Source organism: Octopus bimaculoides, chromosome 1, assembly GCF_001194135.2.
Source record: "Octopus bimaculoides isolate UCB-OBI-ISO-001 chromosome 1, ASM119413v2, whole genome shotgun sequence".
In the NCBI taxonomy this organism is placed as follows: Eukaryota; Metazoa; Mollusca; class Cephalopoda; order Octopoda; family Octopodidae; genus Octopus; species Octopus bimaculoides.
The window spans coordinates 32,892,039-32,912,344 of NC_068981.1; the positions used below are offsets into that span (position 1 = coordinate 32,892,039).

The following is a 20,306-nucleotide window of genomic DNA, read 5'->3' on the forward strand; positions in this document are numbered from 1 at the left end:
ATATATACATACATACATATATATACATACATACATACATATACATACATACATACATATATAAATACATACATATATAAATACATACATATATAAATACATACATATATAAATACATACATATATAAATACATACATATATAAATACATACATATATAATACATACATATATAATACATACATATATAATACATACATATATATATATATACATGTCTTTCATTTAAAGAAACATAAAATATACACAAATTGAATACCGAAAACCCAGTTGAGTCATCTAAATACTATGTTGATTTGATGAATGGATATATACAAAAGGAAAGTAGAGAGAGATGAAGCAGTACAGACAAATGATGTCAGAAGAAGGGGAAGAAAAAAACCCCCTTCAGAGATAGAAAATTAGAAACAAATAACGTTTCGGAAAAAGAAAATTATAAATAAATATTTGCAATTTAAGGTTTGTTTTTAACCTCATAGTCAGATTTTCATAACCAAGAGACTTTCTATTTCTCTCTCTCTCTCCAAAATTATATTAAACAAATTTGCTATCATATAATATTAATCCTTTAAGAAAAGTATAGTATAAATTCAATACAAAACAGACTAAAATTAAAAGCCACACCAACATCAAGCCAAAAGCTATCATGTGCAACAAAACACACATGATAGCAAGTGATTTATTCCTTTTCAGTAATATTGCTGTTGTTTTTTTTTTTAAGTCTTGAACTCTATTTTCTTGTGTTTTTTTTTTTAATGAGATCAAGTTTTATTGATAAGCCATGAAAACACATACACCCACACAATTAGATGAACTATACAGCAGTAGGGAAGCTAATAATGTTAAAACGTTTCCTGTATCCCAGATTGCTAATTTGAATGCTCTCACATTCATACAGACAGAGTGATAAAAGTTATCAATCCAGTAACAAGTCACAAACTCAGCTGACATTAGAGATGCCATTATGAAGAAACATCAGCATCAAAAATTATACAATTCAACAATGACTTCCTAGATTTGACTTCTTCAGACAAGAGGTCATCTTTAACAGATAGATGTCCATCCAAAAGAAACTTTAAAACAGTGAGGTAAAGAAACTACAACACAGTGTAATCAAACAATTAGGCACAAATGCAAAAATCAAAGTTAAAAAAAAAAAAAGCAAGTCTAGTACTTTAACCATTTAGCATTTAAACCAGCCATATCTAGCTCAAATATTCTATTCTGTTTTATGTTCCAACTGGCCAGATCCAGCCTCTCCTACCTACCCTACAATGTCATTCTAAAAATAAACAATCACAAATTTAAAATCTTGAAGCTACATGATAATATATAATTAATTTTTTTTTAATGTGGATAAATAAGCATTACATGTGATAAATTAATCTGAATGCTAAAGGGTTTAATCACTGACTATGTTAACAGAACTTCAAGTCACACTAACATCTTCATCATTATTTAAAATCTGTTTCCCATGCTGGCATGGATGGTTCAACAAGAGCTGGTGAGTCAGAGGACTGTAGCAAGCTCCTGTGTCTGCTTTGGCATGGGTTCTATGGCAAGATATCCTTCCTGATGGTAATCACTTCACAAAGTGTACAGGGTGCTTTTTACATGACACCAGCACCAGTGAGGTCACCAAATAACTCACTAGAAAGGACCCTGTGACTAAGTGGGAACTAATATTGTGGGAGGTGGCTTTATGCCAGGTGATGATAGGCTAAATTTCAACAGAGACAAGAACAGGTGTCTTGCTGAAGAGGAGATACATGGTTGCTCCATTAAAAGATATATTCTGAAGAAATTCCATATTGTAAAACTAAAGCGTTACATAAATGGCTTCAAGTTCAGTCCCACTACATGACACCTTAGGCCAGTGTCTTCTTCTACAGCCCTGCGCTATAGTAGAAATGTCCAGGGCTAGAGTAGAAATATAGTAGAAGGGCTATAGTAGAAACGCCCAGGCACTCAAATGAAGCCTGAGTGGATCTGATCGACAGAAACTGAAAGAAGTCCATTGGGTGCGTGTGTGTGTGTGTGTGTGTGTGTGCATGGATGCACATGTTTGTGTCTCCTTGTCTTGACATTGCATGATAACTGCAATACGAGTGTCACTGTCAGACATGCTACAGCATTCATTTCCAGTTCTTTGTGGAAACATGTCTGACTATGGGGGAAATATTGCCTTGCTTGGAAACAGGTGAGGTTGGGCAAATGGAAGAGCATTCAGTCATAGACAATCTGCCTCAATAAATTGTCCTGCTGAAGCAAGCATGGAAAAACAGATATTAAAAAGATGATAATGATACATATTGTACAATGACTGAATGTAGTCCGGTTTTAGAGGGAACTAAAATAGTTGGTAACAGAAGGGGCACCTGGCCATAAAATACTGCTTCAAAAAGATAACCTCATGAGTACAATTCAAAATGGAGGAAACTGTTATAGGGCCTGCGAGGTTAACTTCCTATTTTGGGGAAAAACCTTTTAAATGTCTGTTATGTATATTGTACACAGTACACTTAGTACCCACTACAATACCCAGTCCTTATTGCAGTGAGATGGCATGCATGCTCCATAACCAAGAAATATGCCAGTGGAGTGCAAGCTTTTGGTAATCCCTACTTCTCCTCCCCACACTGAATAAGCCAAAGGATAGAGGCCAGATTAATATATGGATCACCTCTTCCCAGGGGTAAAAATGAGTTTAAATAGGGCCAACAACCCTACCAAGTAACAATCAAAATTCTAGAAGCATCAATGACAATTCAAAACTAGCAACAGCTGGGAGAGGAAGGCCTTCCCTCAGGGCAGCTCAGAGTCAAGAACTGTGGAGAAAAGCTATTGATGACCAATACTCCATAGGGAGAAAAGGGCTGAAGTAAATACACTCAATACACATACACATTGTAAATCTCAAAATAAGTTTCATGTAAAAAAAATGAATAACTATAAGTAACACAAAATTTTAATTCATATTTAAAAAATAGTTAACATATTTGAATTTAAAATAAGAAAACCTAATGATACAAAAACAGATAATGCTTGATGTATGAGCAAAAATATGATTTTATATTCTTTTTCTTTGTGTTGATTTTTCATGAGGATTTTTTTTTCCCTGATTTCTTCTGAAAATGAATTTTCTTGTTGAAATTTTTCCTAATGAAATCATTGAAATTTCACCATAATCAAATATTTTCAAAACTTTTGAAGAGGGAAAAGAAAAAGAGATATAAAAAAAATCCCTAACAACAACAAGCAATTTAATTATTAAAATCATATTTTTAAATGGATTTTGTAAATAAATTTCAAATTAAATCAAGTTATTCCAAAAAATTATTCATACATTTCATACATACATTGTGCATATGTGCGTATATAAATGAGTGCGCATGTCTGAATGTGTGTGTGTGTGTGCGTATGTGTATGTGTGTGAATATGTATTCATACCCCAACACCACTCTATAATTAGGATATTTTAAAGTAGATTTCCACCAAACTAAATCTATATTTGCTGTCAATTGCTGCTGTTTCTCACCTGTCAACTACCAAACCTGATTTGATTAATTAATAAGTCAATATTTTGCATTAAAAAAAAAATAATAAAAAATTTAAAAATTTAAAAAAAACATCTCCATTTATAAATTAAATTACACCAAAGAAAAGTCAGACAGTAGAAATGTGCAAAAGCAAGCAAGTGGATAAAGTTGACAAAAGCTTTGGTTATCTATTTATTTAATTATTGGTCACACTTACTGATGAAGCTGTACGAGAGTTTACAGAGAAAACAGACTTTTTTTTTTTTATAGAACAGTTGAGAAGAGGCAAAAACAAAAAAAAAACAAAACAAGCAAAAGAGAGAAAATGATTAAAACTAAAAAAAAAATTGAAGTGGAAGGATGATAGTGAAGTGGAAGTGGAATGGAGATGGTTGTGGTGATGATTACAATAGCAATGACAGCTATGTTTAACAGCATATCATCTAAATGAGCAAACCTCTTAACAAGAACATTCCAAGTGAGACCACTCCATTTTTTTTTCCAAGACTATGTTATCCAATGAATCATTCATTTTTTTTTTTTTAAATATATTTTTTAACAAACAGTAAGGATGCAATTTGAAGATTTGGCTGTTGTTTCTTGCAAGTGAAGCAACCACATAGAAACTCCTTCAATGGCTTGAGAGATTTTTGCAGTGGTGGTAAGAGTAGTGGAGAGGAAAAGTTCTGAGTACTTTCCTTTATAAATACCACTGCCATCATCATCATCATCATCATCACAACCTCCACAACTGCAATCATGCTCCTTATGCATATAACACCTACAAGACATCATTACCACTTTCCATGCTTGAAGACCCCTGTGGACATCAACAGAGGAGTGGAGAGCCAGTGAGGAGAAGCAAAGATGAGTAGAAGGCAAGGCAAGAACTCCTGCAGCTGTTAATACGGCAGGAGTAGAATAAATCGAAAAAAAACAAACAAAAAAACAATAGCAGCACAATGCTGGTGATGATAATGATCAAAGTATGATAACATGGATTAGAATGATGACGATGAGGAGGAGGAGGAGGAGGAGGATAGAGTCCCACTAGCATGAGTGAATATTGTGAAGTAGACCCACGAAGGCCTACACATACACAGATGTAATATTAGCAACTCGAACAACAACAACAACAAATGAACAATACAACCAAAGGCCCACAGGACACCACCAAAGTAGTACCAGATCACATAGCAATGCTGGAAATGATAAGAAGATGGTAGTTCCTAAAGCAACCAAAAGTGACCATGGGATAGATAATGATGAACATGATGACCAGTAATATACTAAAGTATACTGCAGCTGCAATTTGATCTGGTCTTCTTCCTTTAAACAAGTAGAAGAAATACATGTTATGCCAGGTAACCAGAGAGATGTATCTATTTCATATTGAGTTACAGCTCAAGAAAGTTAGTTCATAATCATATATAATACCTTAATGCATAAAAGCTAAGTGAGAACAATCAAAATTTATGAACTCAAACTCCTTTTCTCTCTCTTCAAGCCTATCAGAAGCAGGATGAATAAACCAAAAGAGGCACTCCAAATCAACACAGTAAAACTATGTTAAATGATGACTATGATACAAAAATAAGAGAAATATTTAACCCTTTAAACCAACCATAACTGGCCTAAATATTGTGTGTTTTATGCTAAAACTGACCAGATTCAACCTCTCGTACTTACCCTACAATGTCATTTTAAAAATATAAACTCACATCGAAACCATGATGCTACTAGATAATGTATGATTAATTCAAAACAATGTAAATAAATAAGCAATACATTTGACAAAGAAGTCTGAATGCTAAAAAGTTAACAAAAAGGCAATGACTTTACAGAGATCAAGTCCTTAGTCTGCACTGACCCAGCTTAGATTTAGCTTTTACATACTTAAAGAGTACATATTTTTACTGATCTGTAAAAGAGAAAAGGCTACATCAACCACAGAAGGACTTTAGAATCATAAGCTACCAAATAAACTGCATTGCTACTACTAACACTGCATTTAATTGGACATCTTTAAATTCAATGTAATATCAAACTGAATCAATCGCTTAATTGGCAATGGCTAAGTCGTAAGCACATTTTTTTCAAGGGTTTAAGATAAAAGTCCTTTAGAACAATACAGTATAGAGATTTGAGGAAGAAATTAGGACATGAATATTGTATTATATCAAGCAAAATGTAAAATTCAAAAACTGAAGAAATGATACGAAAAAGATAAACAGATTCCAGTAGAGCTAATAGCATAGTCTTCCAATTAGATCTAGTAACCTTCATAATTTAAATCAAGCATTTGAGTGATTAGATTTATCAAAGAGATGAACCAAAAGTCATACACTCAACCTCATATGAGATAAAAATGAAGTCGTTAAACAAGCCTACAAACCAATGTCAGCTGGAGAAATTAGATGGCAAAATAAATATAACAGGTTATACAATAATTTCAAAATAAGGCTTTGATTTCACTGAGGCTATAATAGAAGACACTTGCCCAAATGTTGCAGTCAAACTGTACCAAAAACCACTAGTTGGGAAGTAAACTTCTCAACATAGTAACACCTGTGCCCAATACAGATTTCCTGTTTAAAAGAGATCTAAAATAGCTCCCTCAAAATTTCACCAGCTTAATAATGGCAAATTCATTTTAATGAATTCGTTATTAGTTTCAAAATTAATTGAAAAAAGCAATGTATTTCAACAGAAATATGATAACCAAAAGGGTAATAACTGAGTATAAAAACATTTCCTTCTATGGTGAGAAATGACTGGGATACATTGACAATGTACTTATATATTTCTCAAGGGTATCAGTAATTAGAGCAAAAGGAAGCAACTCTACCCAGATAATGGTTTTCATTTACCAAACAGCTCCACAACAGCACTCTCTATCACTATGCTAATAATTAAATATATGACAACCACTCACTTTCCTAAACATCTCAAAATACATACATACATGTATGTATATGCAATACACATACACACACACATATATATATATATGCGTATTTAACTCAAGAACTAACTACATACAACCTATGTATTTATTAGTTTACAAAGTAAAGAATTCAGAGTGAATTTTTGAGGTTTGAAATATAACTTAAAAGATTCTTATAGAAAACTAAAATGTAACCTTTCTCTACAAAAATATCAGATTATCATTCATACAATCAAGATTTTAATTTAAATACAAATATTATATTTAACCATATATAAATAATATAAGTATAAATGTAATAATAATCATCATTATTTAATGTCCAAGTAATATGCTGGCAGGAGTTGAACAGTTTGACAGAATTTGATGGGTACAAAGACTTTATTGTACTCTAGTGGTTTTGGCATGGTCTCTGCAGATGGATTCCCTTCTTAATGCCAACCACTTTACAGTATGTGCTGGGTGCTTTATCTCTTCATGCCACCAGCACTAGTAAAGTCACCATGAAACTTGCTGGAATAAGAACCCCGGGCTGTGGAGTGGCAAATGATTTGGAACAGGTCAGTAACAAAACCAAGAGTGGTCTTAAGAAGATTGGTAAGTATAGATTAACCCTGTAGCATTCAGATTATTCTGTTGAATGTAACACTTAACTATTCACATTATTTTGAATTACTCATGCAACCTCACACATTTGGTCAACATATAATATATATATATCTACAAGAAGATATATAAGGAATTTGAAAATAGTTTAGACTAACTGTTCATGATAAAATGATTAAGATGACTTCTGTAATTAAGTGAAGTGACTAATTTCTTCTTGTGAGCAAATGTTTCTGAGGAGTGAAGGAGTTATAAAAAAAAGTATTTGGGCATAAAGAATGATTATAAAAAGGACAATATTCATTTTGTGATAATTTTGTAATAAAGTAAAAGCTATATACATTAAATATAAAGGTTATGTATAGAAGAAGAAAAAGTTAATTGCAGTTAGAGCGATTAAGTCTTTCTCAAAGATATAAAAGAAATCACTGATATACTTATAGCTAAGAATTGAAACCAAATTTCATTACTGCCAAACCACAACAACCATAATATCAAAAGTATAATAATAATAATAATAATAATAATGATAATAATAATAATAATAATAACAATAATAATAATAACAATAATAATAATAACAATAATAATTCTTTCTACTAAAGGCACAAGGCCTGAAATTTTGGCTGAGGAGACTAGTTGATTACATCGCCCCCAGTGTTGCACTGTTTCATCAACCCCGAAAGGATGAAAAGGAAAGTTAACCCTGGTAGAATTTGAACTCAGAACGTAAAGATGGACAAAATGCTACTCAGCATTTTGTCCGGCATGCTAACGATTCTGCCAGCTCACCACCTTTTCTTCTTCTAAAGGCACAATACCTGCAATTTTTACGGGAGGAGGAAAGTTAATTACATCAAACCCAGCACTTGATTGGTACTTATTTCATCAACCCCAAAAAGATGAAAGATGGATGAAATGCTGCTAAGCATTCTGTCCAGTGTGCTAACACTTCTGCCAGCTCACCACATTAGTAGTAGTAGTAGTAGTAGTAGTAGTAATAATAATAATAAGTTTCAAATTTTGCCACAAGGGCAGCAATTTTGGGGAGGGGATCAAGTCAATTACATTGACTCTAGTGTTCAACTGGTACTTAATTTATCAACCCCTGAAAGGATAACAGGCAAAGTGAATCTTGGCAGAATTTGAACACAGAACATAAAGACAGACAAAGTGTTGCTAAGCCTTTTGCCAGGAGTATTAACAATTCTGCCAGCTGTCTCCCTTAATGATAATAATAATTCCTATTATCATTATTATTAGGGAAACTGGTAGAATTGTAAGCATGGTAGACAAAATGCTTTGCAGCAATTCTTTCTGCTCGTTGCATTCTGAGTTCAAATGCTAAGATCAGCTTAGCTTTTCATCCTTTCAGGATCTATAAAATATCTTGACCCCAGTCAAATAGTGGGGTCAATATAATCAACTAGCTAACTCCCACTTAAAACTGCTGGTCTTGTGCCAAAATTTGGAACTATCATCATCATCATCAGACAACTCTCATTGGCATTGGTACACTTATTAATAATAACAAGATTAACATTTATTAATAAATAAGATTAAAAAATAATTAGAAATAATACATTTCTAAATCTCTCAGAGAGACTTAAGCAGTAGTGATGCGATAAAGTAGTTGTATACTGCCAACTTAACGTGACAGTCCCAATAAGGGAATATACTACTGCTGTTTAGCCCTAGGAAGCTGAACCGCTTCCTAGGGCTAAACAGCAGTAGTATATTCCCTTATTGGGACTGTCACGTTAAGTTGGCAGAATACAACTACTTTATTAAAAAATAAATAAAATGAAATAAACTGAATATCAAACTTTTTCTAAGACATAAATTTTTAGTCACTTAAAGATGAATTTTGAGAAATATCCATTTTAATAAAAACAAGTTTAAAAAATAGTTTGATTTTCTAGTATTTTCCAATTTATTGAAATGTTAACAAAAGTTTACTCAACTTATAAAAATAATAATAATGAAAAGGTGTTAATTCAATGAGTTACTTGATTTTATGTATTAGAGAAATGAAACAAAATCAACTCCTAATCAATTAAGTTATCTTACCTATAGGTAAAAATCCTGGAAAATATAAGTTTTTAAGAAATAAATTACATGTTCTTTGACGAGAGTATCAGAAGTATGGGATATTCTGGATTGCAAAACAATGTGTTGGAGCAAAATCAGAACATTGTTGGGGAAAAGCTTGTATAGAATGATAGCAGCATACTCACAGACACCAAGAAGAAACACAGAAATGATACAAGAAACAGCTGAATGGAAGTAGACATATCACTGGGACAAGCTATTGAATTTGACAACAGAGTGGAAAGTATAATTAAGGATATGAAGGGAGAGAAAGAAGCCAGACAAATAAGGATAGTCACTGAGATATCTAGTGAACAGAGATACCAGATAAAACAGTAAACTGTTATATTCAAGGAAAGGCATAGAAATAAGCAAGTACAGAAGCAGCAAAACACTGGACCTGTTTGTGAAAAAAAAGTAAGGAGTTACAGTAACTGTTTGAAGAGAGCTTAGATGATATAGAGTTTAATTGTGTACCAATGCCATCTTCCGAATGAGAGAACTATAGATGTTCCCAGCTAAGAGTAAGGCTCTGTACCTAGCATTTCTCAACCAGAAGAAAACTTCTGACAGGTTACCATGCTGTTATCTGGTGATTACTAAGAAAATTAAGAGCAGATGGTTTGTTACAGCTGTACAATCCATGTCATCAACCAAGTGAGAATTAAAAAGGAGCTCAGTGAGATAAGTGTCCATCAAAGCTCAATTATCAGTTTCCGGCTTATAGTTAGTTCTCCAGGATATAAGAGTTCAAGACTGGCTGTCCATGAGAACTCCTGTGTGCAAGTGACAAGTTTTTAGATGAATTTACTGAAAAATTAAAAGAAATGCCTAATATAGAAGCAAAACGTAAAATCAGAAGCAGAAAAGAACACAGATCTCAGCTGCCATCAGAGAGATGGTCATTCTCAATATGTAGAAAAGGAGTAGGCAAGAATTCTGTACTGTGTACCAAACGTAAATAAGCATGCGCAAGAGATGCAGTAAGATCACAGGCAGATTCACAAAGACATGCCACTCCAGTAAATATGTAATGTTAGTGCGTAGATGTGAAATGAGAGGAGAAAAAAAGAGCATAAGAAATGTGCCAAATTATCCAAATGGAAGAAATCTGCAGATGAGAAAGACATGGGAGAAGTGGTGGAAGTTGATCACCAAAAACAGAATCACACGAACGAGATAATAGAAATTGACAACAAATGACAAAACACTGGAAAATAAAAGTAAAAAATGCTGTCCAACACCTGTCGGACTTGTCAAAATTTAAGTAAAACTGTAAAATGGGAGATAATCGTGTACAGAGTAACCTCCCTTCGAAAATCGTTTACCGGTCTTACTTCGTTGTGTACCAAGGAGTATAATTATACGTATTAGTTCAGAAAGATATACATTTCCATTATTGTGAAGAAAAATCTAACATTCCAGATGGTTAGCTTCAATAGTTTAAAACTAAAGGCAATGACTTTTTTTTTTTTTTTTTTTTTTACCACCACACTACACCCCAACACTAAAACTGTACATACGACAAGCTTGAAATAGCAGCAGCTACCTCAAATTACATATTAAAATATTTAAAAAAAATACATTGGATAATGCTGTCCTAGTTACACTATTGCATAGAAGGGGGTGGAAATAAGATGGTCTTGACTGGAATACCTTAAATTATAGATCTGTTCGATCAGGGCTGATTTCTTACTAAACAACTAAGACTGTAATAAGAATCTACTGTAATGTAGACAACCAAGACATATAGTACTGAACGGTTTACAGTGAATAGTACTTGGATATTTGGCATTCAAACTCAACTGAAATTAATTTTACTTTTCACTTCAGTTGATAAAATACGTACCCAGCAATACGGATATCACTTCAATCAATTGTAAACTCCTCAACATCCAAGGAGACTAGAGTCTACCATCGTGATTAAATTCTTGACCAAAGCTAATTCACTTCCCTTGTTCTGCCGCTAATACAATTTAGAAAGCATGAATACCACAACTCATTCATCATCTACTGCAGAAATGGAGGTTTTGTGTTTCACCAATTAGAATTCAACAGTTATTCATTGAGATAATTCTAATGCTATCTGCACCATTTTTCATCACAGAACAATTGTCTAAAACTGAAAATTCTACCACTAAGGTTCTACGTCATTATTACCATGAACAGAGAGAGATTCACTGAAGAATTAGTCTCCAGCATATCACAAGTTTTTAAAAACTGTATACCGTGTTAACAGAAGCAAGATTTCACTCTTGTCACAATTACTTGTTCCATTGCTAACGAGTAGGTAATGATAGAAGAGTGATAACTCTTCCAGATAACCAGGCAAAAATTAAGCAGAGTAATGTACCTTGCTACGACAGGTAGAAGGTGAAGAGAAAATTTGAATTTCTGAATTCGGAATAGCGCACAAATCCTTGTGGAACAATGATTAGGATGAACGAAGAAGGAAAAAGGACTAAATAAAAATTGTTCAACACCAGGCACAGGCATGGCTGTGTGGTAAGAAGCTTGCTTCCCAACCACATGGTTCCAGGCTCAGTCCCACAGTCAAATGACTGAAACAAGTAAAAGAATAAAAGAATCAGAAGGCCAATAATCTTCTTAAATAGTCATTGTAAAAATTTTTTCCAATATCTATGTTTAATCTGAATAATAATCACCTTCCATAAACTTGGTTGTGAGTCAAAGTAACTGAAATTAGAACTACTTTATAGTTCAAGAAGAAAAAATAAAAATAAAATAAAATAATTAGTAATTTAAAAAGAAAATCACTAACCTTGCATTCTGGGAGGAGCTCCCATCTGTCCAGGTCGTGGTTGAGGTGGTGCTGCGACTGATGTCGCCCGTGCTTGCGGTGTCATCATCTGTTGTGATGGTCCTCCAACACCACGTACAGGACCTTGCAAACCAGGAGCAGCAGCACCTGAACTTCCAGGAGCTGCAGGAACACCACGTCCAGCAGCACGTCCCATACCTGTACCAGGGGCAGCACCAGCCAATGGAACACGAGCAATGCCCTCCTAGAATATTTGAGGAAAAGAAATACATAATCATTAGTTTCATCAGATGTAGCAAATTAACTGCAGCTATAGTATTACACTTGCCTAATTTAATTTAAAATACAACAAATAGGTAGACATAATTTAAACTAGCAAATATTTGGTACCAAAAGAAACAAACAATTTTGAGGGAAACTATTTGTCTGTGATAGACTGCCATTATTAATTAACCCTTTAGCATTTAATCCAACAATCATCATCATCATCGTTTAACGTCCGCTTTCCATGCTAGTATGGGTTGGATGATTTGACTGAGGACTGGTGAACCAGATGGCTACACCAGGCTACAATCTGATTTGGCAGTTTCTACAGTTGGATGCTCTTCCTAACGCCAACCACTCCGAGAGTGTAGTGGACGCTTTTACGTACCGCAGCACGAAGGCCAGTCAGGTGGTACTGGCAAAGGCCATGCTCAAAATGGCGTATTTTACGTGCCACCTGCACAGGAGCCAGTCCAACAGCACTGACAACAATCTCGCTCGAATGTCTTTTTACATGCCACCGACACACGTGCCAGGAAGGCGACGTAGGTAACGATCACACTCAAATGGTGTTATTTGCTAGCCAAAATAGTCTAACTGCTTTATGCTCACACCAGCCAGATCCAGCCTCTCACACCTACCCAGCAACATCCTGATGAAAATATACAAGCACATCATTGAAACCTCAAAGCAACACAATAAATGATTTATTCAAAATAATGTCAATAAATAAGCATTTCATTTCTGAATGCGAGAGGGTTAAAATTATAATAAAATTTTGAAGTGTGAGATGAATGCTATCATCATCATCATCCTTTAACATCCGTCTTCTATGCTGGCATGAGTTGGATGGTTTGACAGGAGCTGGTAAGCCTGAGGACCACACAAAGTTCCACTGTCTGCTTTGGCAATTTTTTTTTTTTTTTTTGAGGTTGGATGCCCTTCTTGATGCCAACTGCTTTACAGAGTGAACTGGGTGTGTTTTACATGGCACTAACACTGGTGAGATCTGCTTTGACATAGTTTTTACTGCAGGATGCCTTTCCTAACGCCAACCACTTTACAGAGCGGACTGGCTGCTTTTTACATGACACCAGCACCTGCAAGGTCTACTTTGACTTGTTTTTAAAGTAAGTATGACAGATAAATGCAGAATAACCTAATGTCAGATGAATGAAAAGCAAAACAGTTGAATCACTGTCATACAAGACTGAGACAATCAACTGCTTTTCTGCCATACAAGACTGGAGGCATTCAACAATATCTCTGCTAAACAGGGTCAAGGGATAGCAAACCACCTGCTGCCATAGAATGTTGGAGTCAGACAACTACCCTGCAATATATATATATATATATACACACATATATAGATATATAGATATATATATAGTTGCTATTATGCAAAATTGTTGGAAGTCCAAAACGTTGCTTTTTCAGAAAATTGAAAAATAATTTCACTATTCCATAGCAAAACCATTGTATTACACTTTGACAATTTTTGATATCTTGGCATCTGAAGTAGCTGGAGATACGATAGTTTGACCAAAAGAACCAGTTATTGCAAGCAAAAATAAATATTGAAAAAAAAAAATGCATTTGACCAAAATTGGACATAAGACAGTTTAACATAATAGCAACGATATATATATATTTTCATTCACTCATTTGTTCAATGTCCTTTTTTCAATACAAGTACGGATTAAACATTATTCTGCAGCAGGGTACCCTTACTGTCACTAACCCTTACTTGATTTTCCTTTAGCTAAGGGATATCCTCTTTCACATGCCTTTGAAGGTGTAAAGCCAGACAAATCAGCAACAACACTGGTGAGTGTACTGGGTGCTTTTTCTGCATTACTGACACTAGTGAGATGACCAAATAGCTCACAAGACAAGCCCACTTGACTGAAGAATGTGTTGTACTGAGGTAGGTGGCTTATGCCAGGTGTTGAGAAGTAAGAATGATAGAGAGATAGGAAAAGGTGTCTTCCTGCAGTGGAGATATATTGCACCTGGCTAAGTCCACATACTTTCTATTTGATCCTTCCTTATTTTTAGCTATATTGGTACTATTATCACAACATCATTCATCATCATTATCATTTAACGTCCATTTTCCATGCTAGCATGGGTTGGAAGATTTGACTGAGGACTGGTGAACCAGATGACTGCACCAGGCTCCAATCTGATCTGGTAGAGTTTCTACAGCTGGATGCCCTTCCTAACGCCAACCACTCCGACAGTGTAGTGGGTGCTACCGGCACGAGGGCCAGTCTGGCAATACTGGCAACGGCCACGAAAAAATGGTGTTTTTTTACATGCCACCTGCACAGCAGTCAGCCCATTACTCTTTAACTTGTTTCAGTCATTTGACTGCATCCATGCTGGAACACTGTCTTTATAGTTGAGCAAATCAACCCCAGAGCTTATTTTCTCTGTCTCTTTTGCTGAACCGCTAGGATCATGTGGTTGGTAAGCAAGTTACTTACCACACAGCCACTCCTAACATAATAAATATTTTGTTTTTTGGTCTCCCGATCCCTTATCTGGTGGTCAATGCAGAAACTAGGGAAAGATGAGTTGTTAGTGAGAGCTGTACAAGCCAATGTACATGGATGCTGTAAGGTGAAGGTTGGCAACGAGTATAGTGAAGAATTCCAGGTAGGGATTCACCATCAATTGGTCCTCAGCCCCCTCTTATTCATCATAGTCCTCCAGGCAATAACAGAGGAATTCAAGACAGGTTGCTCCTGGGAGCTTCTCTGTGCTGATGACCTTGCTCTAATTGCTGAGTCACTATCAGAAGTAGAGGAGAAGTTTCAGGTGTGGAAGCAAGGTCTAGGATCGAAAGGCTTTAGAGGCAATCTAGCAAAAACCAAAGACTTAATAAGTAGGAAGGCAGACAAATCACAAATCACTTCAGGTAGATGGCCCTGCTCGATCTGTAGTAAAGGCGGAGGTAGAAACTCCATAAGATGTACCCGGTGTAATCTATGGACACATAAGAGGTGCAGCAATATCAAAGGAAGGCTAACTGAGAAGATAGTTTTTGTGTGTGGCAAATACTCAGGGGCAATAAAGACTGAACATGTGCAGAAAATAGCTTCCGTCACATGCTACGGGAAAAAACTAGAAGTAGTTAATAACTTCCGTTACCTAGGTGACCAAGTCAGTAGCGGGAGTGGATGCTCAGAGTGTAGCTGCTAGAATAAGAATAGCCTGGGCAAAGCTCAGGGAGTTCTTACCTCTGCTGGTGACAAAGGGCCTCTCATTCAGAGTAAAAGGTAGACTGTATGACACACATGTGTGAACAGGCATGCTACTTGGCAGTGAAACATGGGCTGTGACTGATGAGGACATGCGTAAGCTTGCAAGAAATAAAGTTAGTATGTTCCGCTGGATGTGTAATGTCAGTATGCATACACGACTGAGTGTAAGCGCCCTGAGAGAAAAGTTGGACATAAGAAGCATCAGATGTGGTGTGCAAGAGAGACGACTGCACTAGTGTGGTCATGTGTTGTGTATGGAAGAGGGCAGCTGTGTGAAAAATTGTCACGCCCTAGTAGTACAGGGAACCTGTGGAAGAGGTAGACCCAGGAAGACCTGGGATGAGGTGGTGAAGCACGACCTTTGAAGATTGGGCCTCACAGAGGCAATGACTAGTGACCGAGACCTTTAGAGATATGCTGTGCTTGAGAAGATCTGGCAAGCCAAGTGAGACCATAACCATGGCCTATGCCAGTGCTGTCAGATTGATCTCATGCCGGTGGCATGTAAAAAGCACTATTCGAGCATGGTCATTGCCAGTGCTGCCTGACTGGCTCCCATGCCAGTGGCACGTAAAAAGCACCATTCAAGCATGATTGATGACAGTATTGCCTGACTGGTCATTGTGCCAATGGCATGTAAAAAGCACCCACTACATTCTCAGAGTGGTTGGCGTTAGGAAGGGCATCCAGTTGTAGAATCTTTGCCATATCAGATTGGAGCCTGGTACAGCCTTCTGGCTTGCCAGTTCTCAGTCAAACCGTCCAACCCATGCCAGCATGGAAAGCAGACGTTAAATGATGATGATGACGATGATGATATTAAAGGTGAACTAATTCAATTTGTTTAGACTTCATTTTCCCCAACAAATATTATAGTTAATTTAAGTTGTCAAATTGGTTATATCATTAAATATGGATGTTTTGAAGCTGACCATGTCAACTTTCACTTCAGATGAAAATAGGATGTGACAACAGCAGAGAATGGGAGCATTTTTCAGTTTAATTAATCTTATCAGTCACCACCTGTCAAGAATGCATATTAAGTATATTACAAAATGTTGATTCAGTTTAATTAATTTTAGTGTTAAAACAGTAACCAAGTCAGTTTAACCTTAGTGTTTTGTGTTTATAAAATAGTAATTAAGTCAGTTTAATTCATTTTAGTCGTTACATGTAAAGAATGCTTAAAATTATGCATATTGTGGGTTGGCTGCTAAGATACTTCCATTCTTCGATACTTGTAACTTACATTTTGTAGTAGAGGTCAAAGCCAATACAACAGGCTTCAAAACATCCATAACTCAGTATTTTAGCAATAAATTCTAAAGTAAAGAATCTTATTAGACAGTTCCAACTGATAAGAAAAACATTCAACATTAGAACTAATGCCAATCAGATATTTTGATAAACTCCAAAATCATAATACTTCATTATCATCAGTTAATGTCCATTTTTCCATGCGGACATGGGTTGGACGGTTTGACCAAGCTGGAGAGCTGTACCAGGTTCCAGTTTTATTTGGCTCAGTTTCATGGCTGATACCCTTCTTAATGCCAACCAGTTTACAGAGTGTGTTGGACGCTTTTTTTTACATAGCACCAGCACAGTGCTTTTTTTATGTGGCCCAGCAGACATTTTTTTCACAGCACTGACATATGCTTTTTACGCAGCACCAGCACAAGGTACCAACATGGGTGCTTTTTACATGCCACCAGCAAGGGGCTCTTGTAAAGCAAAAATTCCTTCAACTGGGAAGGGAGCATTAACAATTCTGCTGTGGTGGACAGGTCTTATACAAATACTTATAAGAATATTTCCAATAATATAAACAAAGAAATATGGAACAAGAACCTACCTCAGCTGGTGGCGGTCCTTCAACAGTCATAGATACTAAATGTTCTCCTCGTAGTAATACTAATCCAAGAACTCTTTTTTCTTCTCTTTCACCCTGTTTACTACTTTTGGGCTTGATCTTCCTAAATTCATCACAATCACCAAGTATTAAATTCATGTGTTTGTCGAAAGCTTTGAAAGTACCAATAAAAATCCGGCCATCTTGCAGGGTACATCGTACCCTGTAATTGATGTGCTGGAGCATCTTTGAACTTTTCCCCACCGTCTGAAAAGGGAAGTGAAATATTAACATTTAAGATAAGGCTTTTAATGTCATCGTTAGTACATTTACATAATGCTTCAATCAATTTGATTACCAACTTCAATCATCATGTGCCTTTATTCATCAATATTTACACTGACCATGACTAAACTCAATGAGTTAGTGAAGGGAGACATCACTACACTCTTCTTTTAGAAATAAGGATTCTGTAGTTGGAATAATGTACACCCTAAGGAATAAGAAACTTTGATAACCATTGGAGATTGAACTGTAGTGTAAATAATGTAAATACACATTTTAATAACGAGGTTAATATTCCGAGAAACAATATTGGAACTCATCTCAGAACTTTAGGTTTTACATTATTAACGATTTATTATTCCTGTTCACAACTACAATATGAAAGTACTTAGAATTATATCAAATCAAAGACACCAAAGCAACAACAACAAAAATTCTCACAACAACTCTCACTTTCTTACTGTTTTTCTTCTTTTCTGCTTGACTTCTCTGTTGAAACTAATACCATTTTAGACCCAGGCATGGTTGTGTGCTTAAGAAGTTTTGATTCTCATCCATTCGGTTTCAGGTTCAGTCCTGCTGTATAGAACCTTGGGCAAGTGTCTTCTATTAAAGCCCCAGGCCAACTAAAGCCTTACAACTGGATTTAGTAGACACAAACTGAAAGAAGTCTGTAGTGTACGTAATATGTGTGTTAATTTCTGTCTTGCCATCATATGATAATTGTAAATATTTATTATTGTTATACAAGGTGTCACATTTCCAATCCCCCATGAAAACAAGTCTGGCCGAGAAGAAATATTACCTTGCTTGGAAACCAATAAGGATTTGCAATTGGAAGTGGAAAGGCATCCAATCATACAAAATCTTCCTTAATGAATTCCATTTGAACCATGCTAGCATGGAAAAAAACCCTAACATGATCCCATTCAAATCTATTATCCAATATTTTTCTCAGTGATATTTACAAATCACTTCCCATTATCACTGAGAAAAACTGTACTCATACATCACTGTCTTCAAGCATCATGAGTTTTCCCATGTCTGCTTGAGTACACTAAGTGTCACATCCCACATCACTACTTATAATCAACCTTCTCATTACCATATCTACAACGTTCACAGTATCCTAAGTTCAGACATCGCTTCTGTCTTCAATGGATGCTCTTGCATTTTCAATGAATATTCCAGCTCTCAGGTAGTTGAGTATTCTATGACACTCCTAACCTTAACCTAATCCTCACACAGAATCAGAGTAACAATGTTAGTCCTTTAAGTTACATGTACAGTACCTTTGACAGGATTCCACAATTTCCTGTCTATCCAATTGCACGAGGCTTGGGTCAATCAAAGGCTACAGTAGAAAACAATTTCTCAAAATACTGTGTAACAAAATTAAACCCAAGACCTTGTGATGGCAAAGCAAACTTCTTAATCATACAGCAATTCCTATACCTGAGTTTCCTCTACTGGTAACATTCATCATCTATACAATCAAACGTCTGCCTTCCTACTTACTAAGACTTTGGTTTTTGCTAGGTTAACTCTAAGGCTCTTCGATTCTAGACCTTGCTTGCATACCTGGAACTTCTCTAGTAGTGATTCATCTATAAGAGCAAGGTTATTGGCATATAGGATTCCCAGGAGCAGCCTGTCTTAAATTCCTCTCTTATTAGTTTTACAATTAGGGTTTAAGATTAGGGTTAAGGTTAGATTTAGGTTGCACACTAAAGTGTAAATGGCAGACACCGAGATGAGCAAGTCTTATGCGCCTAAATAGAGGTGGCACTAGACCAGCCAATTCTGAGGAGCAGCAGTCACTGATGTAGCAGTAGAAAATGTTAAGTGAGGACACAACACATTTCCTGGTCAAAGAATGGTTTGTGTTTTTGAGTAATTTTATGTCTACCAGTGAAGTGGCTGTTTCTTTTAGAATGTGGTACTGAATGTCCATAAGTACAACCATAGTACTGTCTCAAATAGTATGCCATTGTGAGTCTCATCTGAGCTTTATAGAGGGTGAGTAATTATTGGGGACTGAAGTAGTTTCTGACTCTGGAAAGAAAAGCCAGTTTCTGGAATGAGGAGGTATCCATTTATCAAAAGAGAGCTTTAGAGATGGGGAGAACTTGTAAAATGATGAGGTTTCCAGTTGATTTTTATTTTTGTTGAGGGAGAATGAGATGCACTATTTTCACAATGTATGCAGTGTTTGTCTCATTTTGCAGTTGAATGAGACAAGATTGGCAGGGCTTTGTTGGAGAATGTTTCTAAGAAAACTGTTCATGGAGTCAGTGCATGAGGTGCCCAGCTTGGATGTGTAAAGTTAAGAAAGACTGCATAAGAGTGGATATTGTTGGAGGTAAACAGCACAGGACAGAAGACAAAACCAAACCTGAAGGTACATCAGGCTTGTTAGTTTGCATCAAATGGAGTTCCAACATCTGATATGAGATAGTGCGATGCAACAGGAAGCTATAAGTATCAAAAGATCAATGGAGCAGCTTTAACAAGAGATTTGTCTGTTGGACACAGTTGAAATCATTGCGTATGTTGACCAACACTGCTTTCACTATGTACAAAGGGTGAGAGACTGTTGGTAACATTAGAAAGTAGGGCTCCAGTAGATCTAGTTTCACAAGTCATACTGGGTCTTTAAAGGGAGAGAGAGA

At 35.8% G+C, this 20,306-nt stretch overlaps 1 protein-coding gene across 2 annotated transcripts in view; it reads right to left on the reverse strand.

The window, feature by feature from the left end:
* The window catches only part of LOC106884303 (small nuclear ribonucleoprotein-associated protein B), a 33,718-nt gene that overhangs the window by 10,102 nt on the left and 3,310 nt on the right, over nucleotides 1-20,306 (reverse strand). The window contains exons 3-5 of one of the 2 annotated variants that reach the window (XM_014935614.1): nucleotides 17,353-17,616; nucleotides 11,965-12,208; nucleotides 9,162-9,176 (exon numbers count right to left, since the gene is read on the reverse strand). In XM_014935614.1, coding sequence (XP_014791100.1) covers nucleotides 9,162-9,176; nucleotides 11,965-12,208; nucleotides 17,353-17,616 — 523 coding nt within the window. The remainder of the gene's footprint in view (nucleotides 1-9,161; nucleotides 9,177-11,964; nucleotides 12,209-17,352; nucleotides 17,617-20,306) is intronic. The other variant, XM_014935615.1, reaches the window with a different exon arrangement.